Here is a 21,438-nt window from a genome sequence, read left to right on the forward strand (position 1 = left end):
CAATGTTGCTTTGTGCTTTTTTTTGTTGAAAAATGTATAATACTGAATGTGTCCACAAGGGGGCAGTGTTGTACGTTAATGATTCACTGGCCGCTTGAAGAACCTGACCTATCGTTCTGTCATGAACGCTGCGCCATCTAGCGACAAAAGCAACAACGTACAAGAGAGATAGTGGAAAAGTTTTGGAACATGAGCTTTCTTTAAAAACGCATGCTTGCAATGTGCGCGTAAACGAGTGTCTTTTTAGTCTGGCGCAATTTCCATTTAGGGGAATAACAAATAATCTCCTTTTAGTGTCTTAAAGGTGTTGGCAATGCTAGGGAAGGGGAGGAATGGAGGGAAGAAAGAAGAGGGATGACCTTTGGTTGTTGATTTCACAGTCAAGCAGTTAAATATTTATCTTGGAGGGCAGATTTGGGTGTAGTCTTAACATTGGCCGAGCTAAAGCATTTAGCAATTGTTCGTGGCTCCTGAAATGTGCGTGAATGAACGTTTGTACTAGAAATACTTGAAAAACTATTTTTTACCTAAGGGACAGGCTCCGGACTCGAGGACAGACTAAGGTGGAAAATTAACCTGCACAAGGAGGACGAGGACACATGCTATAGAGCTACTAAGCCTGTGAGTAAATAGGCGACATCACATCTGGCAACACAATCAATTTACTTTTGCACACACAACCGGTCTACATTCATTCATTATGATTATGATCTGTTCATGATTTGTTTGCACGGAGCATAATCGTCCCAGTGATATTCACTCACTGCTGCGCAGGTGTGCCACGTGCTTGTGGCCTTCGTTGGGTAATTATTGACGTTATGACCTCGCCACATCATCACTGTCAGATGCTTATTGCTGCTACACAGTTTGTACAACAAATGGAGTGGGCAAAAGAGACAAACTGCTAGTGTACTGGCACAATTGGACCACAGTATGGAAACACTGATTCCTCACTCAGCGGGCGAGCTCGAGCGGGTGCGTGCGTTGTAGGAGTCCTTGTTCACCAGCAACTCATTCTGAGTTGACTGGAACCAGAAGGCAACAAGTTTATCGCAAGTTTCTCTCACTTCCTGATATGTTGAACAGACCAAGGTACTGTTGGCAGCTGGTCAAATACGAGTGGGTTTATTTAGATGGCTAAGGAGATGGCCTCCTATTTTCCTCGTAAAACAGTACAGGGCGGTGCCACTGAGCCTGTGCCTGCATGGGAATTTCTATTATTTCCAGCTGTGGATGGAAACTATTACTGAGTCCCTGATGAACTGCAGAGTGGAGTGGTGGGTGTAGCAGGACTGCAGTGCACACTGACATGCTGTTAGAGGCTCTCGCACACACACACACACGCAGACACACACTGGAACCGGCGCTTAGTCACTCGCTGAAGATAAAAGACACCCTGTTGGCGAGAGAGAGAGAGAAAGAGAGAGGGAGCGAGCTAGCGAGCGAGGAGGAGAGAGCGAGGTAGGGAGGGAGGCGGAGAGAGGGAGGGAGGGAAGGAAAGGGGCAGAGAGAGAGAGAGAGAGAAAGAGAGACAAAGAGTGAGAGTAATGGGTCCCTCCCACCTTCTCTCTCTGTTCGTTTGCGTGGAGAGGACCTCACTACTCAGCCTAGTCCTGCACAGCTCTGTGAGTACAACTCTCTCTCCTCCCTATTCCCCCTCTCCCCTCCCGCTGTCTCCCTCTCTCTGCCACCAACACTAGGGACAATCTTAATGTCATCCTCCACCACTCTATCGGAGGGCAGGGAGAGAGGGAGCGGCAGATCCGCATTGCTGTTGGCCTGTTCTGAACTGTCTGTGGGCTGTGTCTCCCTGTGTTACCCCTGGGATGATTTGAGTTGGGTCAGAGGATTGTTGTGCAATGTTGAGAAACCTTTTGAGTGCTGTAGATGGGGGGGGGGGGATAACTTACGGTAGACAACTGCAGAGAAAAGTGAACTTACTGTAGATTGGATGTAACTCACTGTAGGCAGAAGTTAGATGGACAATAATTGACTGGGTTGGAGCTGGTGGGGTTAGGAGTGTTTGGAAATGTGATTGTTTTATACATTGACTGGAATCAGACCTTCACCCCAACACAGATCTCGTGCTATGTTGCTAGGCTATTATATGGCTTCAAACTGCCTATAAAGTCTTTATAAACGCCCCTTTTGTGATAGCATGGCTTTGGCATACCTTAAGGTGTTTTCGCCTTGACGCTCAGCTGGAGGACAAGGACACAGTGACACGCAGAGCGGAGAGCGCACAGTGATGCTCCTGGAGCCCACTGCTCTAGGAGACAGGGCTTCTATCTGAGGTTCCAGAGCAGCGTCTCAGACTCAGACAAGGAGAGCTGGGTCAGGAATGTAGGCCTGGGTGAGCCTGGGAGACAGGCCAGGTCAGGTCAGGCCACACTGGGAGATGTGCCTGTTGACCAGAGGAGTGTTTACTTGTAAAATAAACCCAGTTGCTGTGTTGGAGGACATTCCTTTAGTGCAGCTCTCCCGGATGCATGGATTAATATTTACATACCCTAACCCTCTGGGGAAAAGCTTAGCCAAGGACAGATGGGTTACGATAACTTTTATCCTGTTTGTTTTCACACCAACAATATCTAATGGCAATATATCCAGTTTTATAACTCTCCAAACACTGGGTTTTAGATTAAACCCTCCCGGATCTGTTTTACAGGCGGTTATGATTGCATGTTCCGAATCCTCTGATCCGTCTTGCTCCGACAAGTTAGTTCCTAAAGTGATGTAGTTCAGCGTTACGTAACAGAGATTTATGTCATGGTGCGTTCAATCTGTGGTCCACTCTGGCTGTCAGCCTTGTAATGGGCTGTGTGTTTACATTTACATTTAGTCATTTAGCAGACGCTCTTATCCAGAGCGACTTACAGTAAGTACAGGGACATTCTCCCCGAGACAAGTAGGGTGAAGTGCCTTGCCCAAGGACACAACGTCATTTCGCACAGCCGGGAATCGAACTGGCAACCTTCAGATTACTAGCCCACTTCCCTAACCGCTCAGCCACCTGACTCCCCCGTTCTGGAGTCGGCTGCTGGTACATTCCACTGTCGGTAGGGGCTGGGAGTGTCTGTATAGAGGTGGCAGCGTGGGGTGGCAGGAGGGGGGTGGTAGGAGGGCGGGGGGAGAGGCACTAAAACTGATTTCTGTGGTTTCTGTTATCCCAGGGGCTCACCACTGGGAGGGCAAGCTGGGAGCAGTTGGAAATCTTTAGCATCCTCTACATGCTAACTTGTCGCCTCTGATGTGGACAACATGCATCTGATGGAGGGGTGGGGAAAGTGAGGGCTGTGTGCGAAAGAGGGGGCGCTGGAGCCAGAAGCCCACCCTTGGAGTCTGAGAGTGACAGGGTGTGTGATGCCTACCCTGCAGGGTGCTGTGGGTGTGTGTGAGAGGGTCTGTGTGTGCGTGCCAGTGTGTGTCAGTGTGTGTGTGAGTGTAGTAACTGGGTTTGTGCCTGGCCTCTGCCTCAGCTAACACTGCCCAGCTCTCCCACCTCTCCGCAGGTTTGGTTCTGCAACTGTTTGGCAAAAACAACAGCGGTGGGGCAGTCTCAGTAAGTAGGTACGGGCATTTGCCTGTGTCTCACTGTGCTAAGCCGGACCACTGAATTATTTAAGAGCTGACTCTCTCTATTTCAACCTGGGGCTGGGTTTAACACACACACACACACAGCTGACCAGACATATGCTAAATGATCTTCGGTTTACGACCAGGTGTTTTGGAAGGTCAAAGTGCGAAGAGTTCTACCACCTGCAACGTGGAACATTGCCCTCGGTTCCAGAAGGATACCAGTGGACTAAACATGCTTGTCAGCATCTAAGAATTCCCTTTCCTCAGTCTGTGTTGGCTGAGTCTGCGGACAAACTGGAAAACCGAGTTCCAATTAGCCATGTATGGTTGAAAGCCTAACAGAGGAATTTAGAGGCGTGTGTTTGCCACTGGTTTCTAATGTTTTGGTGGTGTACACACTGTTTGAACTTAATCAATGCTCATTATTCTCGATCCAGCTTGATCCATCCTCTCTACTGAGCGTCTGGGTCGAGTGAGGTCTGAGTCACGGTTCTCCGGCCAGGAAACATGAGGAACACCAGACCCAGGAGATGGGAGAGAGAGACAGAGCAGCAGTATGGCCCAGGGGGGTTAGACCACCTCAGAGAGAAAAGGAGTCAGAGAACCTTCCAGAAGTCCTGAGCACAGAGACGTCCTTTTTCTCTCCATGTCCCTTTGACTGGACAGGGACCTGGCCTGTGTGCGCCCTCACGACACACACACAAATACACACGAAAGAGAGGGAGGCACGGGAGAGAGGGTGGGGACGGGAGATTGGGGCGGGGAGGCAGGGGGGGAGGCAGGGGGGGATAGTGTGAGGGAAACTCTGGGGTGTTGGGGAGGTGGAGGTGATGAACTATTCTTGTTCCCCTTTCCTTAACCCCGCACTGTGAAATATCACCTTATCACAACAATGGGTCCTCTTCACTGAAGGAGCCCTATGCTGACAGGAGGGGGGGGGGGGTGCTTGTGAACAGTGACCAGGGGTTACCATGGCAATGCTTGTCAACCGGGAAGTCCTTCACAGGAGGAGCAAGCAGAGAGAGAGGAAGAGAAAGAGAGAGTGGGAGGGTGGGTGGAAGAGAAAGAGGCAGGGAGGGAGAGAGAGAGAGAGAGAGAGAGAGAGGGATGAGAAAAAGCGAGGGACAGAGAGAAAGCGAGTGAGAGGGAGAGGTAGAGAGAGAGAGGGAGAGTCTCAGAGGGAGTGGAGCAGGACTGCCCACAACACTTTTGGTCCAGAGAGCAGAAAGGAACTTCCAGAAAGTTCACAGAAACTTCCACAGAGCAGAGAGGATTTCCAGAGCTACGTTTCTCTGTGCTTCCCATGCCTGGTTACCTAGGTGAGTACAGAACTGGTTACCTAGGTGAGTACAGAACTCTTGATCCTACTGAAGGGGCAGCAGTGCGACGAGAAAGCGTGTTTCCTTTCTAACCTAGTCAGACCCACACACACACACACACACACACACACAGTAACCTTGTGATCACGTGTGGCGGTAGTTTGCTGTGTTTTATTTAGGGCTTGAGTAACCTGCCTGACCGCTCGGCGCTCACTTGATCTGCAGGATTAGTGCTGCTGACTTTCCCAGGAATGTGTCATATGGCTTTGAGAGAGAGAGAGGAGGAGGATGGCCACACAGTATGAGTCACCACCTGGGCTGGAGCCTTCCTGCCTGAGCCCATCTCGTAATGGTCCTGTGGTCATAACGTTCTGTATCTGTGCGGGGGTGGAGGAGAGGAGAATTAGAAGGGTGGAGGAGAGGCGGAGTGGAGGAGACTAAAGAGAGGGAAACACTGAGAAACTCCCTCACGTGAAGACTTGGCATTCACGGAGTGGGCGATTCGAGATCGAGTGTGTCATGACTCTGTCATGCCCAGAGGGTGTCCGTGTTCCGTTAGACGCTAGCCATGCCCTGTAGAGTTGTGTTAGTTATGTGAGGAGGACGTCAGACTGGAGCCTCTCTCTGCTCCTGACTGGACACGCTGACCCTGTGTTCTGACCCCAGCCCTCACCCCCTTACTCCCACTCCTCAGCCCTCACCCCTGGATCTCACCCCCTCACCCCCCCTCCCCAGCCCTCACCCCCTCACCCCCCCTCCCCAGCCCTCACCCCCTCACCCCCTCACCCCCCCCTCCCCAGCCCTCACCCCCTCACCCCCCCTCCCCAGCCCTCACCCCCTCACCCCCCCTCCCCAGGCCTCACCCCCTCACCCCCCCTCCCCAGCCCTCACCCCCTCACCCCCCCTCCCCAGCCCTCACCCTGTGGCTCCTCTCAGAGCACCAAATAAATCTCCACCCTCTCCCTTGACGCTCTATCGCTCTTTGAGATCTGCCTGCCCCATGATACTCTGGGAGACCTATCTGGCCCCATCTCCACAGCCCGGTATGCAAACCGACAACATGCAAAACCACCCCCTTCACTTAACGACGGGTCAGGGAGGATCTGAATCAGTCGCGACTGTACTTGACCACACTCTCACGGTCCGATTGTTGTTTAGTGAAAGGCTATGCAGGAGCACAACCTGCCCGGCTGAGACAGGCCGAGTCTGGCCTGAGTCAGGTGGCTGAGCGGTTAAAGAATCGGGCTAGTAATCAGAAGGTCACTGGTTCGATTCCCAGCCGTGCCAAATGACGTTGTGTCCTTGGGCAAGGTACTTCACCCTACTTGCCTCGGGGGAATGTCCCTGTACTTACTGTAAGTCGCTCTGGATAAGAGCGTCTGCTAAATGACTAAATGTAAATGTCTCCCCACCGCTTCTTCAGTGTCTCCACCTGCCATCTTCATGGCCTTGCGTCAGAACCACAGTTATTTAGACTGAAAGATCCAACAGTAATCCTTATTTACAAACAGCCACAAACAGCCCACAGCCTCTCTCCACCTCCCTCCGTCACAGAGGGGAGGAGCACCGTACAAGGAGGTGAAATAGTTTCCTCCTGAGAAATGTGTGTATGTCCCGGTAACGTTTCATCATAAACAGGCATGCTTCATGTCCTTGTATGGTCTATGGTCTGCTTTCTCTCGCATCTGCCAAGCTGCACACAGGAGAGGCGAGGAGGCAGTGGGCTGGGGGCAGCTCCATCAAGAGCACACGTGTGGAATAGCAACACGCTGACTCACCTTACGAGGGTTTTATCCATCCCTTAGTTGTTCGTAATCAACCTATCAGCATCCTGTTAAAGTGAAGGTGTCGACCGTTTGAAGTCGTGTTACGTTCTTATGTAACCGCGCACTGATGGTTTGCACGGGTCTGGACAGGAGGGCGCAGCTTGGCTGGCTTCTCTCTCTCTGCCAGGCTTGAGTGCTAGACGCTAGTTATGCTTTTGACACGGTGTGTGAAAACTCAGGAAATCGCCACTCCGACGGGATATGATTAGACCCCTCCCGTGCTGATAGAGAGACGACGACTGTTTGGTAAAGCCAGCTGTGAGTGTTATGTGTGTTATCCAGGAGCAAACAGAACGACGCCTGGGGCCAAGTGGCTGACCTGGACATGGACCAGTTCACAGGACTGAGCAGAGCTGCAGTTTCCCTCCATCTAGGGGGGGGGGGGGGGGGGGGGGGGGGGGGGTGGTGTCAATGATTAACATCGTCCCCTGCCCAGCACAGCCCCCGATACACAAGCCTTAGAGGAGGCTCCACAATGAGGAGGCACTCTGGAACAATGGAGCCCCTGTCAGCGTGTCATGATTGGTTTGATATACGCCATGTGCTCTTAGGGAGAGGTGAAACCGGGGTACCCAATAAAAAGGATTGGCACCGCTAAGCTGTGATTCTTCTCAGCAGTCGGCCCCTGTCGGGCCCCCGCGGATCTTGGGGCCCATCCTCCTGCCTTTGGATCTGAAAACTATTTTCCATTACGCTTGGCTGAGGGACACGTTCAGGACATGGATGTGCTGTTTGCTTCCCCCCGCGCGTCCTTGAGACGTCCCCATGCTCCCATCCGGGGATCAGATCCTTCAGGACGCTGTGCCCCAGCAGGAAGCCCTCCTCACTGGTCACCCTGACGATCAGGCTGCCTGGGGGGAAACATGCTGGCAGCTCGATGTAGGGGAGGAGGAGGGCAGGAGGTCAGGGGCAGGGCCCAGGCGTGAGAAGCGCCCCACCAGAGCAGGAGCAGAGGTAGGGAGAACGGAGAGAGGACAGGGGTTGACGGAAGAACTGATTTGATATTTGATTCTGATGTGCTCAACCACTTGAGTGCTGAATAAGTGGCCTGTGTTTTTGTGCCTCCTTCCCCATTCTACTCTCACTATTTCTGTGTTCATTCTACTCTCCCTATTTCTGTGTTCATTCTACTCGCACTATTTTCTGTGTTCATTCTATTCTAACCGTCTCTGTGTTTGATATCCTAGGAATGGGAAGGGTGTGGTGAGGTTGACCTCGGTGCTGACCTGTGTCGGGAATCCCAGAACGTTTCTGGCTCTCTGCTCTACTTTGGCTCCTCATCACACACACTTTACTTCCTGGTGGACCATGTGACCTCTCTGTGAGGAAACAGGGCTGTCTCGCCAACGTCTGAGTCGTGAAACGTGACCAGACAAGTCCGTTTTTTAAAAGCGGGTCTTTTGAAACGAAAGCGGGCCGTATCGGTTTGTGGCGCGACCGGGATGGTGGTGTTAAGTTCATGTTGAGATGGTGAGTGCCGTTCCTGTCTCCGTGTGGTACCGATGCCTCACAGCTGCTCTGCTTCTGTCATGGACCAGATGACGTACCCTGGGAAGAGATGTTTCACATCACGCGAGAGTCGTTTACTCCATCCAGAATCCACTTTTCGTACGCTCCCTTTGTCCCTCACTCTTTGTCTCGAGGCTGTCCTTTCTCAGAGGAGGTCGAGTGCCGTAAAACAACTCGCTTTCACTCCACCTAACTTGGGCTGTGTGTATGAGAGAGAAACCGCCTGACCGAAGCTGGACATTACTTAGAACATTTCGAGGCCAGACATATCTGAGGGAAGATCGTGTGATTAAAATGTCTGCCGCCTTACAAGGACACCCACTGTAGACCTTGTCTGTAGATGTACAGTGACGTCACGAAATGGCCTTTATAATATCCAGCAACCTCATAAATCGCTCGAAGGAATCCCCTCCACGTCAACCTGGTGTGGTGTGTGGATGCTGGTAACCAGATAAGAATGTATGGGGGTTTCAGAGTAAACACATCCTGGGGAGCACAGATGTCCTGGACAGGGATTTTGATCCAGATCTGAACTGTTTTAGCCTTATTAGGGTGGACTGGCTCGGCTTACAGAGAGAGAGAGGGGGGGGGGGGAGAGGGAGGGAGAGAGTGTGTGTGAGAGAGAGATATAGAAAGTGAGGGCGGGAGAGAGTGTGAGAGAGAGAGATATAGAAAGTGAGGGAGAGAGAGTGTGAGAGAGAGAGATATAGAAAGTGAGTGAGAGAGAGAGAGTAGCTCTGAGTGAGCCAGGAGCAGAGCAACAGACCTACACACTCATTTAGGTAATGAGGGACTTGAATGCCAAGTGTGCAAACAAAAACAAAGGGGGAAATACAACTCTCTTGGTGCACCGATTCGTCCACGTTTTCCATTTAGTTTTGAAGTGGTATCCCCCATAATTTCTAGTGTTCGTTCCTTCATGTAGACACATTGTTGGTGCACCACTTCTAATGTCTGTGTCGACTGTGTGCCTCATCAACCTCAGCAAAGTAAACACTCGGAACAGCGTTTTCTTTCTCTTCCTGAATGCAGCTAATGCAGCCTAATACCATATCTCACGAATAATCGTCTTAGATGTCTTTTCTGTGACAACACTCATAATGGATGACATGCAGGGCGGGGGGGGCGGGGGGGGCGGGCACAAGGCCGCTTTCTTACTCTGGAGGCCCTGAAAGGCTGCTGTGTCTGCGAAGGAGAAGAAGAATCGCAATTGTTTGCCCCATCGAATGATTAATTCTCGACGTGGAAAGACGGGTTGTCCAAAAATGCCAATTGCATTACACGCCCGGTAATCCAGTTATCACTGAGAGGTTCAGCAGAGTGAACGTGTGGCTCTAGAGTCCGGGTCTGGATGCTGATGTTTGGTCAGGGCTCACAGACACACCAGCCTGGTGATAACATAAACACCGTTCCTCACAGCCCCGGGAGGGGAGAAGGGAGAAGATTGACGTTTTAAAAGCCGACTGAGGTGAAAAAGCAGCCAAACGTCTAGGCTAGCCTCCACGGCTGGAGGAAGAGTGATGTGTGCGGGGAGAGGGCTTTTAAGTTGAGCCTGTGTTTAGTCTACTGGTGTCTCCATCTGTATTCGTCATCCCTGTTGCGTAACACAGCTTGCGTGGGCGATGATGAGTCAGAGAGGGGGACACGTGAATCCGCAGGACATCGGCCGTGCTTGGGGTCCGGGGTTGTTCAGCTCTGGGAGCGAGAGCTCTGATCTGTCTGACTGCCCTGATTACAGTCCCATAGCACTCCTTTACACAGACTCCATGGAACACTCATCACTCTGGAATAGTCGTGGACACCCCCCTCCCCACCTCATCCTCCCCCTCATCCTCCCCCTCATCCTCCCCCTCATCCTCCCCCTCATCCTCCCCCTCATCCTGGCCAAGACTCAAATTGGAGAAAGCCTGACCTCAAATGGAAAAGTTTAGAATCACTTATCAGTCCTCTACTGTAGTCCCGCGCCACATGGGGCCAGGGTTGCAGGGCTGGAGGGCCTCACGTCCAGGGTTTCCATGCCGACGGGGTTATTATGGGCCTTGGCAGGTCGCAGTGGAGGACCGGAGGGGAAGTGGCCTCCCTCTCAGCCCGCCCTGCCTTTGATGTGGGACCAGCCGGGCCTAATCACGTTTTCCAAGGTGCCTGTGATGGAGAGCTGAACCTTGTCACCCAGTCCTTCTCCCCCCGGCTCCTCTCCTCTCCCCCGGGCTCCTCTCCTCTCCCCCCTGGCTCCTCTCCTCTCCCCCCTGGCTCCTCTCCTCTCCCCCTGGCTCCTCTCCTCTCCCCCCGGTTCCTCTCCTCTCCCCCCGGTTCCTCTCCTCCCCCCCCAGCTTGAGGTGCGAGTGTGAGGCTGGGGCTGCAGTTGGGGTGTGAGGCTGGGGTGTGAGGCTGGGGCTGGGGTGTGAGGCTGGGGCTGGGGTGTGAGGCTCGGGCTGCAGTTGGGGTGTGAGGCTGGGGCTGGGGTGTGAGGCTGGGGCTGCAGTTGGGATGTGAGGCTGGGGCTGGGGTGTGAGGTTGGGGCTTGGGCTGGAGCGTATGAGTCATTGTTGTTTTGCATGGCCTTTGCCGTGGTAACGGGTGCAGGAGGCTGGAGAAAACTTTTCCCTGGTGAAACAATGGGAACAACATTCATCACGGATTACGGAAGTCAGCTCAGTAATATCAAACAGGATTTATGGCAGAAGAGGTTTCTCGGCCGGCCTGTTGATTTATGACATCAGCATTACTGTACATGCCGTAGGCTTTCTGTACATTTAAACCTTCTCGAATGACTCGGACAGAATCCTCTGTACCTCAACAAAAAGGATATTCGTTTCTTCACCGAGCATAGGGAGGCATTTGCTTGACAGTATATTTGTTTAGGAACGGAGCCCAATGAGGTGGAAGGTGTTCACTCAAGAACAACGACAAGAAACGTCAGTCTGTCTGTCTGGCCATGCAGCCTGTAAGAGCAGCAGGATAGCTTGTCTTGCAGAAACACTAATCCAATAACATTGACATTGAGAAAGTGAGCAAGACTGACCACTGAACATAAACCCATTGTGTCATCCATTATATAGCTCAGCAAGGAGCCTATTCAGAATCAAGTCAACTTGAGTCATACCTTCGCTCCATTGGCCTACATTTGTTTGTGTACGGTTTGTAATCCTAACAATGATCTATTTGTGTGTTTTTGGCCCACCAGGGACTTACTGTTAAAGGCTGAACCTGCGGATGAAAGAGCTGGACTTCAACACATGACATGCAGTCTCAGGTACAGACACGCTCCCTGTCTTTATGGGTTCTGCAGCTCCTCAGGGATGTCTTTTGTATCTGGCCTCGTGATTTACGTAAAGAGCAGAACCACAAAGAGTTTGAGTCTGAGTAGCCTACAAAGTCCTGAGATGAAAGAACGACACAGACAAAACCTGCGTGTAAAACCCGTCTGAAGCGGCAAAAAGCATGTTTGTTGTTTGTATATCCAGTTAAAAACTCAGCAGGGGAGGGGGGAGAGGGATGTTTTTGCTAGCTTGGTTATCTTGTAAATCTACCACAAACAAGGGGAGGCGCAACAACAGGATGCCTTTTTAAACAAGGAAAAACACCTGTCTCTACAAGTCTGTAAAAAGAAGAAAGTTATGTCCGGACAGGTTAGAGTTTCCATGGCTACGTCACCGTCCCCGCTTCACAATGGCGTGTGTCAGGGTGGACTAGATACAGCTCCCTCCCGACTGAGACACCCAGGAGATTCCCATGGCCTGCAGAGTCCAAACAGAGGCTCTGACATCACGCTCAAACACACGGGCGAGTCCGAGGGGAGGGGCTGGGCTGGCCGTCGCCGTGGAAACCGAGGGAGGGGGGGGGGGCGTGGATCTGGGAGCGGGCTGACTAAGGTTAACTTCAGCGACCCCCCCCCCCTCGCCCCCGCTGGCTCCAGCCACACCCCCTGTTCTGAGAAGACTGGGGCCCACTGAATGGTTGGTTAATGGGCTCATAATGGGCCTCTCCTGTTTCAGCACAACCCCCCGCACCACCCCGACCCCCCGCCTGCCCCCCTCCACCCCTCCACCCCGCCACCCCCCCTCGACCGCGGCCCTGAAAGAAGCCTTTCTCCTGCCGCTGCAAGAGAGATGATGAAGGGGGCGGAACAACACTTTCTTCTGACTCGGCTTTAAATAAATTAGGGACCTTTTCGCTTTGGACGCCCCGCACCAAGGGCCTTTAGTACAGAGGGAAACAATGCTCACCTGACCCCCCCCCCCCCCCCCCCCCCCCCCCCCCCCCCATGGCGACTGAGGGAAGGAGAACTGGCAAAGAGATTGAGAGAGAGTGATAGAGGGCGAGATAGAGCAGAGGGAAGGAGAGAGAAGGAGAATTTGAGAGTGGGAGGGCAGGGGGAGAGATGTGGGGGGCGGGGTTATGTTGTTGCGGTTGGTCAGCCACGCCTTCTCTGCTCCGTCACCAGCGGCACGTGGAGGTCCTGGACCACATCGACGGATCTCGGGTTGTCTTCTCGGGAGATCCGGCTCTGCCCAGCCTGCAACAGCCCCCCGTGGACACCCCGGATCTGACCCAGGAGGTGGTCATCTCACCCGGGCTCCCCACTCCCCCTCTCAGCCCCTACCGCACCACCCGGCTGCCATCTGGGGACTACAAGGTGAGCTGCACCCCCCCCACACTGAACTTGGAACAGGTGTGAACATAGTACTACTGCTAAGGTAGCGGTGCTAGCGATGCTATTAGTGATGTTACGGGTTAGGCTCTGGTTGGACTCGAACCAATATACAACTACTCCCCCTTGTGGACTCATGAAGTATGACAGGGCATATCCCAAAACTGAAGCCTCTCTCCTCATGTCACATATCATCATATTTTCTTCTCTTTGTCTTTTTCTTTTCTGTTTCCTCAGGTGTCAGAGTCCAATGGGGGGGACCCCACTTCTCTCAGCTTTGGGTCTTATTACGGACCCCCCCTGCCACATGGTAAGGTCAACAAACAATGATATGGTACACAAACAATGTAGCTGAGATGAAATCAAGTCAAGCTACTCATTAGAATGGCACTTTGATTCCTTAAAACAATGTGTTTGAGATTATTGGTGCTTTATTTGAGGCCTGGTTGTGTGGGAGGCAGTGTCCTCTTGGGAGAGATAAAGAGTAGAGGATTTGAGCTGTCTTCGTTTCTCGGTGTCTGCCAAGTAGGGGTCAGGGTTTCCTGTGATGTCGAAAGACTTTTCATCGCTTAAAAGTTTCATATTTTCCATGTAATCTAACTTCCATTACAGGAAACAAATCGTCATTGGCAGCTTTCAAACAAGCCAAAGCACAACCACCTAAGTTAGACACTGTAACTGGAACCAAATGTGTTGCTCCGTTAAACACAACCAGCCACCAGGTGGAAGATTTACTGCTGCCTTTTATGGCCCCCCGGTGGCCACTGGTGGACATGACATACGAGATATCCCATAACTGCTAGGATGACACCCCCAGTATGAGTGCATTGGGGGAGGCTAATAGATGTGTTTACATTTACATTTAGTCATTTAGCAGACGCTCTTATCCAGAGCGACTTACAGTAAGTACAGGGACATTCCCCCGAGGCAAGTAGGGTGAAGTGCTGCCCAAGGACACAACGTCATTTGGCACGGCCGGGAATCGAACTGGCAACCTTCAGATTACTAGCCCGCTTCACTAACCGCTCAGCCACCTGACTCCCTAGTTTCCTGTGTCTGGAGCAGGGGGGGTGCCAAACGGCACGTCGTCCAGGGGCTTTGCCACCCTGCCACGCAGAGCTCCCACCAGGGAGGAGAGGCTCATCAAGTTCTCTGGCATCGGCCCCGTGGACGAGACGGGGATGCCCATCGCATCCAGATCGGTGAGTCGAGCCCAGAGAGCATGATTCAGTGGGACTGGTTCCGTGTGAAGGCATTAGTATCGGAGAGGCTGGTAGCTGTTCTCTCCTCTGTCGTCCTGTGTGTACTCAAGCATGTGGAGCCGCACACCGGGCTGTTACTTCCGGGAAGGTTTGAAGTCCACAGATGTGTTGACTCTGTTTCTTCCTTCTCTTCTCGCTCTCTCTCTGCTCCTCCCTCTCTCTTTGCCCTCCCCCTCTCTCTCTCTCTCTCTCTCTCTCTCTCTCTCTCTCTCTCTCTCTCTCTCTCTCTCTCTCTCTCTCTCTCTCTCTCTCTCTCTCTCTCTCTCTCTCTCTCTCTCTCTCTCTCACCAGAGTGTGAACAAGCCCAGAGACTGGTACAGGAGCATGTTCAGACAGATCCACAAGAAGCCAGAAGGTAGGCTGCTCCCTCCCTCCCTCCTCCTCCCCTCCTCCCTCCTCTCTCATCCCCCCTCTCCTCTCTCCCACTCACACCGTCCCACAAAGAGAATTCCTTTCCATCAATGTCAGCAGCCGGGGAGCTGATCTTAAAGGCAGATTATTGCAGAAGGAGCACAGGGGGGGAACACAGCAGCCTGATGTCATCCACCCCTCTGTCTCTCTGTCTGTCTACGAACCTAGGCCTGTCTATTCTTACCACCGTCACTCCACGTTTATATCTGCTCCTGGTCGTGTGGAGGCTGGCAGTGCCATGTTCCTTAGTCTAGACGCCAGGGTTGTTCCGGGGGTGTCTGGGGGAGTTCAGCAGACAAATACAGGATGGCAGGCAGGCAGGCAGGCAGGCTGGCTGGCAGACAGGCAGAAAAGTAGGTATCTCACACTCCCATCTTCCAGGCCTGGGGGGGGGGGGAGTGTGTGATTGGCTGTCGTTGGCTCGGGTGGGAGTGACAGGACTGTCCCTCTGGGGGGGCCCCGGGGGGGTGGGGGGGTGGGGGAGCCGGTCGCACAATCACGCAGCAGGAATGCTACCTCTGGGCATTCCTTATGATGAGTTATGAGGTTGTGATTCATGCACAGATGAATTATGTACTGTAGATTTGTGGCATTACACGAACTGTCCCTCATTGTTAACTTTACCATGGGTTAAAATCTTTGATTTGATTCTATTTTGTCTGCACGGTTAGAAAACCCTGAATAGAAAGCATTTCTTTGCCGATAAGTTAACTCTTGATAAACTTGAACTTCCTCCCCTGACCCGGTTAGACTTCGACCTGGACGACTCAGAGAGGGAGCCTGCTGACCGTAAGTCCACTAGAACGACCCTGTTCCCTGTTCCTGGGCGTGGGAAGGCCCTGTCTTTCTGAGTGTTATCTGGTCTGATCCTTAGGGAAGCAGAACCCTGCAGCAGAAGGAAAGGAGAGCGGCCCGGATCCCTTCGCCCTCACCTCCTATGGGGCCCTGCCTGACTGGTGAGAGAAGCTTCCAGAACGGCCGCATGGACAAGTCTGGATCTGTTGCTACTACACAAGCACCGAAAAAAGAAAACCACGATAGATAGACTCTGTGATGCTGTTTCTATATATATACCTCTGTGTGTTGGAGCGTGTGTGGGTGTGTGTGTGTGTGTGCGTGGGTGTGTGGATGTGAGTGTATGCTTAATAATATGTGTGTGTTTCAGGAGTAAGCTGGCCGATGGAGAAGGCCAGTTAGACCAGGGGAAGCAGCACTCTCAACCCAGGAGCATCTATGACTTTGAGCCCGGACAGAACACCGTCACTGTGACCCCCAACCAGGTAGGACCTCCAGTCCACACTGAAGCCCCTGGACATATCCAGACCTCTCCTTCATCCCTGGGGGGTTTGTTATTGTCAACGCAGGTTGTTGTGAGTGTCGTATCGTGCATGGTACGAGAGAGCCTGAAGGAGATACCTTCAGAGACAGACCAGTGGTCCTAATCTCTCTCCCAGGAGACTGTGGTTGTGTCTGTGACCAGCTCCAAGGGAGCCTCTCTCTCGGGAGAACTCTCTGGAGGGCGCGACATTGCACCTTCTCACGCAAGCTAATCCGTTGCTGCTGAATGTGGTCATGCACAATGGCACTCCTCCAGGTGTGTTTTCCCTCTTCAATTCAGAGGCCCAAACACACGCCTCTCCTACTGGGACAAGTAAAGGCATGTGGCTACCGGAGGAATTCCCTTGGACGACCGTGGTCTGGTTACGAGACGACAGCCTAACTGCTTGTTGATGCTGACAGTGACACACAGGACTGTATTATTTTACTCAGGGGAACTCGGTGGACTGCACAAGTGTGTGTGTGTCTGTGTGTGTTTGTGTGTGTTGTGTGTGTGTCTGTGTGTGTCTGTCTGTGTGTGTCTGTGTGTGTAGCCTTGTGTGGTACCTCTGGGCCCGCTCGTCACCACGTCTCAGATGTGGCGCGGCCCAAACCCGGCGCCTCGCTGCTGGGGGAAGAAAAGAAATCTTTGTGGCGCCCCCCCTCCCCCCCCCCTCACCGCCCGCCCCCCCTCCTCACGGGAGGCATCTTGTGATCTGTGTTATGGTGTTAACCTCTCGTGGTGGGGGTGATGGCTCGCGGCCGCGCTCGGCTGTTTCATTTCCCTCTGGGTCGGAGGTCCAATCCTGGGCTCCTCCCCCTCTCAGTCTCCTGCCGGTGGACGAGCATTCGCGGACGGCCTCCGTGCCCGCCCGTGAAAACTCCTTTGATCTCTCCCCTGCCGAGTGAGCGGCGATGCCGTACGTGATCTGGGGACGCCACGGGGAGGGAGGGAGAGTCCCAGCTTGTATATCCACTGCGTTGTACTAGACCACAGCAGTCCTGGAGACTCCACTCGCCTCACACACGCAGCAACACCAGCCGAGGCGCTATCAGGGCTGCGGTCCTCGTCTCTGACATCACGCCTCGTAAATCTGCCCGTGGCGAAGCGCCGGCTGATGGGACGGCTTGTTTGGCGTCGCGGACGTTCACATTCTGCCAGGGTATTACACGGAACGTGAAAAAAGGAAGAGTCTGGGGTTCTTGTTTTACCCTTTTAAAGTAACGCTGGGTCCAGCTCTGTCTGGCGTCCACGGGTCATCAGTCTTCCTAATGAGGGACCCAAGGCATTCAGCGCCGGCCGACTGGTCAAGCACTCATGTAGTCAATGAGCTAAATCAGATTTGATCGTAATTCGGTCTGCAGAAACTCCCGTTCAGGAATGTACAGTGGCGACACTTAAAGGCTTATAGAGTCATCGGCAGAATGTGTGTAATTAGTTCCTCATCTAATTTCCGTGACCAATTCTGAATGTGTTCGCTCCATTGTCGCTGTGCTTTTGTGCTCACTGTGTGTGTGTGTGTATGTACGTGTGTGTGCGCGTGTATGCGTGTGTGTGTGTGTGCCTCCTCTCCCCAGGCTCCAGTACACAGAGAGCCTGAGAAACCCCGCTCCTCTTCTATAGAGGTGAGTACTGCGCGTGGATCCGTGTCGATGTGTGTGTCTGTGTACGTGGTGTACCTGTGCAGGCGTGTAGGTGTGTGTTCATCAAGTTCCAGTCGATGCTGTGTTCAGTGGATGTTTCTTCCCCCCCTCAGCTCCACTCGGAGCTGAGACGCTTCGAGGCCGAGCTGGACATGGACATCCAGGGGCTGGAGAATAAGCTCTCCCAGAAGAGGCAGCGCAGAGGCCGGGGTGAGGTACTGAGCCCCCGCCTCGTGACCCCCCCACCCCCTCCCTCCCTCTCCCTCACCCACCCCACCAGAGATGGTCTTGGTCCATCACGTGCCTCTGCATGGATGATCTAACAAGCTGATGAAGAACTCGGTCAGACACCCTTGCGTGCAACCCTGCGCCCCCCCCCCCCCTGCGCGCCCCCCCCCGCACCCCCCCCCCCCCCCATGCGCCGCCCCCCCCCCCCTGCGCCCCCAACACACAACCCCCTTCCTCACACCCCGGGACCTGCCTGCTCTACACTTGGAGGATCTGCTGCCCCCCCTCCCCCCCTTTTCCCTCAACCTTCAGACAGTCTACCCTCCCACCCCCCTGCCACTCTCCCCACTCCCTTTACCACCTCCCTGCAAACACAACCAGTCAAAAACCCCACAATCGCCCTTATCTCTCAACTCCTCTGTCTCCACTTGTGTTACTTGACTCCAGGCTAAATCCAAACATGCTTTGATGAGTGTCGGTTTCGATTCCCCCCCACAGGCCTGATCAGCCTCATCTAGTCAGCTATGCGTGGTCAGGGGCCTCCTTAGTCAAACCATTCATAGAGTCCCAGTTGGCCGTGCATCTCAGGGACACTAGGACCCAGGGGATCTGTCCCTCCCCCAGGAGCTCCACGGGGAGGGGCCTCCTCCTCTGCTCCGGCAGCCTGGAGCTGGGAGAGTTCCTCTGGGTTCCTCAAACAGCAGCGGGGAGCTGACCTGCCTTCTCTGTGTGTCTCTGTTTCCAGGCTGTCCCGCCCGCTGATCCAGGATCTGGCCCTGGGACGGGAGTAGCGCGCGACAACAGGTGGGTGGCGGCGTCAGCACTACCTCGGAGTGTGTGTGTGTGGGAGTGTGTGTGTGGGAATGAGTGTGTGTGTGTGTGTGTGTGGGAATGTGTGTGTGTGTGTGTGTGGGAATGAGTGTGTGTGTGTGGGAATGAGTGTGTGTGTGTGTGGGAATGAGTGTGTGTGTGTGGGAATGAGTGGGAGTGTGTGTGTGTGTGTGTGTGGGAATGAGTGGGAGTGTGTGTGTGTGTGTGTGGGAATGAGTGGGAGTGTGTGTGTGTGTGTGTGGGGGGGGAATGAGTGGGAGTGTGTGTGTGTGTGTGTGTGTGTGGGAATGAGTTGGAGTGTGTGTGTGTGTGTGTGTGGGAATGAGTGGGAGTGTGTGGGAATGAGTGGGAGTGTGTGTGTGTGTGTGGGAATGAGTGGGAGTGTGTGGGAGTGTGTGTGTGGGTGTGGGAAGCAGAAGGCTGTGAGATCTGAGATAAATGCAGTCCATTTAATGGGGTGTGAGTAGCTCTTTAGCGATGTTGTGCAGTGTGGAGTGTGGAGTTGCAGGGTTTCTAGCTGAAACAGACAAGGTTTGTGATACAAAAACCCCAAAGCAGCCCTGCTTGCATGTCTGAGGTGTGTCCTGGCATCAGGTGATACACACTCACCTCTGTCATCCATTAAATGAGGAGGAAATAACATGTTTAATATCAAAAGAAGGATATTTAATTCTGCTTCAAACCAGACATCAACTTTGGATTTATTTCTGTGTGAGTGTTAGAGTGGGACGAAGAGGATTGTAGGATCTGCGCTGACAGCAGTTCAGGCCATGGCATGCCAACTTCTGTCGAACTGTAATTTGTTTGCTGTTGTCTTGGCACAAGAGGGTGCAACCCTGGACGCGATTTCACAACTCTGACAGGCTTTTACAGTGGCTGTACACACACACACACATACACACAGGGCTACACAGGGCTAGAAACATAGCTGTGAGGATCAATCCAATGAACAAGGCTATTACAGATTCTAAAAGCCACTCCCACTCCCACAGCACACACACACACACACACACACACACACACACACACAACACCATACTGTCGTCTAGTCTGCCGGCTAATCCCCACACTATCTCCCACTCTGAGGCTCATCTGTGTGTGTGTGTGTGTGTGAGTGTGTGAAAGACAGAAGGCAGCGCCCCGAGCAGGGGTAACACCGGGACAGGTTCATTAGAGCTCGAGGCCCTGGCTCACGTCCACATACCTCACCTCCTCTGAGCTCCCCTCCCCTTCTCCTAATCCACTTACACAGCAGGTTGCTTCACCCAGGGTGGACAGTTGCTGTACCCTATCCATCACACAGACCCCCCCCCCACCCCCCACCCCCACGCTGCCACGGATGAACCTGCGCTGTCTCCGATCACCGTAGCCCGCTTCCCCCAAAAACTCCCAGGGTTCCCTGCTGCAGCGCCGGGTCCCGCAGGGAGGAGGTCCATGTCTTCGGCCGCTGGGCCGTGTGGTTTTGAGACGCCGTGGAGCTTTAAGCAGGTTCAAGTCCAGCGTTTGTCGGGTCACAAGGGCATCGCTGCGTATTTCTCACCTCGACGGTACCGCATTCCTGGGCAGCTCTCCCGGGGTCGTTGTTTGCTATGTTGGACTTGTTTGTTTTGGCCCCCCCCCCCCCCCTCACACACACACGCACACACTCCTCCTCACCTCCCGCCTCCTCGGGCCTTCAGGGGCCAGTAAACCTGGTTGCCACGGAGATGCAAAATGAAAACATACTGTGGTGAGAATATGGCAGGTTTTTACTGCATCCTGCCATCCGGCCTTGTTTGACTACAGGCAGACACAGACAGCTGCACACATGGCAGGAACACTTTAGACTTGATGCCCGTGTAGACCCCGGGGCTGGATCTGGGGATGGGGATGGGGCCGGGGCTGGGGCTGGATCTGGGGATGGGGCCGGGGCTGGGGCTGGGGCTGGGATGGAAGTCTTGAGTTGGTTTGATGTTTTAGTCTAAGGGTTTAGCCCTCCATATTTGTCAAAACAACACAGAGGGAGACTCGTCCACATGTTGGTGTCATCATCCGCCTGTCCTCTCCAGCGCCTGCCGGGATCTCTGTTTGATCTCTGGTGCAAACCGCCCCCAGATGTTTCCGGGCCTGTTGACCAAATGTGTCCCTGTCCCCTGTCCCCAACCCCCCCAGAGACCAGACCCAGCAGGACAAATGTGTCCCCCGGAAGCCAGCTCCCCCTCCCCCCCCCCCCCAGCCCCCCCCCCCCTCCCCCCCAGCCCCCCCCCCAGTGCAGGGATGTGCTCTGGTGTGTCTCTTAATCTCTCTGCTTGGAGTTGATGGTGAGGACACATGGTGATGAAGAGATACGCTGTCCTTGTTTGTTTCAGCTCTGTGCCTGCTGTCAGCCGGCCCCTCAATCGCTCTGCTGTCCTCACGTCTGCTCCCAGGACAGCCTCCAGTCCCACACATGGTAGGAGTCTGCCCAGCCTCATCACACACACACATCTACACACACACACACACACACACATCTGCACACACGCCTCAAACAACTTAACAGGAAGTTGAGCAATTCAAACAAAGACTGGTCGAATAACGAGCAGCAATACATGCTATATAGCCTGCACTACTGTAGCTTGTTGGGGTGGCCTCCTCTATGAGCCTATTCACAGTTCATGTGATCTAATCACTCTAGGACGAGGAGAGAGAGAGAGAGAGAGAGAGAGAGAGAGAGAGAGAGAGAGAGAGAGAGAGAGAGAGAGAGAGAGAGAGAGAGAGAGAGAGAGAGAGAGAGAGAGAGAGAGAGAGAGAGAGAGAGAGAGAGAGAGAGAGAGAGGAGAGAGAGAGAGAGAGAGAGAGAGAGAGAGAGAGAGGAGAGAGAGAGAGAGAGAGAGGAGAGA

At 53.5% G+C, this 21,438-nt stretch overlaps 1 protein-coding gene across 4 annotated transcripts in view; it reads left to right on the forward strand.

Moving 5' to 3' along the window:
• The first annotated feature begins 381 nt into the window (after positions 1-381).
• The window catches only part of sorbs3 (sorbin and SH3 domain containing 3), a 25,633-nt gene continuing 4,576 nt past the window's right edge, over positions 382-21,438 (forward strand). For 2 of the 4 annotated variants that reach the window (XR_009928541.1, XM_062451972.1), the window contains exons 1-13: positions 4,708-4,898; positions 11,418-11,486; positions 12,678-12,869; positions 13,122-13,194; positions 13,950-14,086; positions 14,438-14,501; positions 15,308-15,346; positions 15,432-15,513; positions 15,723-15,837; positions 17,453-17,500; positions 17,632-17,733; positions 18,492-18,550; positions 20,926-21,008. Coding sequence is in view for 3 of the 4 variants with exons in the window: in XM_062451972.1 (XP_062307956.1) it covers positions 11,475-11,486; positions 12,678-12,869; positions 13,122-13,194; positions 13,950-14,086; positions 14,438-14,501; positions 15,308-15,346; positions 15,432-15,513; positions 15,723-15,837; positions 17,453-17,500; positions 17,632-17,733; positions 18,492-18,550; positions 20,926-21,008 (1,006 nt within the window). In the remaining variant the exon portion in view is untranslated. Of the gene's footprint in view, positions 622-1,492; positions 1,626-4,707; positions 4,899-11,417; positions 11,487-12,677; positions 12,870-13,121; positions 13,195-13,949; positions 14,087-14,437; positions 14,502-15,307; positions 15,347-15,431; positions 15,514-15,722; positions 15,838-17,452; positions 17,501-17,631; positions 17,734-18,491; positions 18,551-20,925; positions 21,009-21,438 lie in introns of those variants that run through there. The other 2 variants (XM_062451974.1, XM_062451973.1) reach the window with 2 other exon arrangements.

The sequence above is a fragment of the Osmerus eperlanus genome, chromosome 25, assembly GCF_963692335.1.
Source record: "Osmerus eperlanus chromosome 25, fOsmEpe2.1, whole genome shotgun sequence".
In the NCBI taxonomy this organism is placed as follows: Eukaryota; Metazoa; Chordata; class Actinopteri; order Osmeriformes; family Osmeridae; genus Osmerus; species Osmerus eperlanus.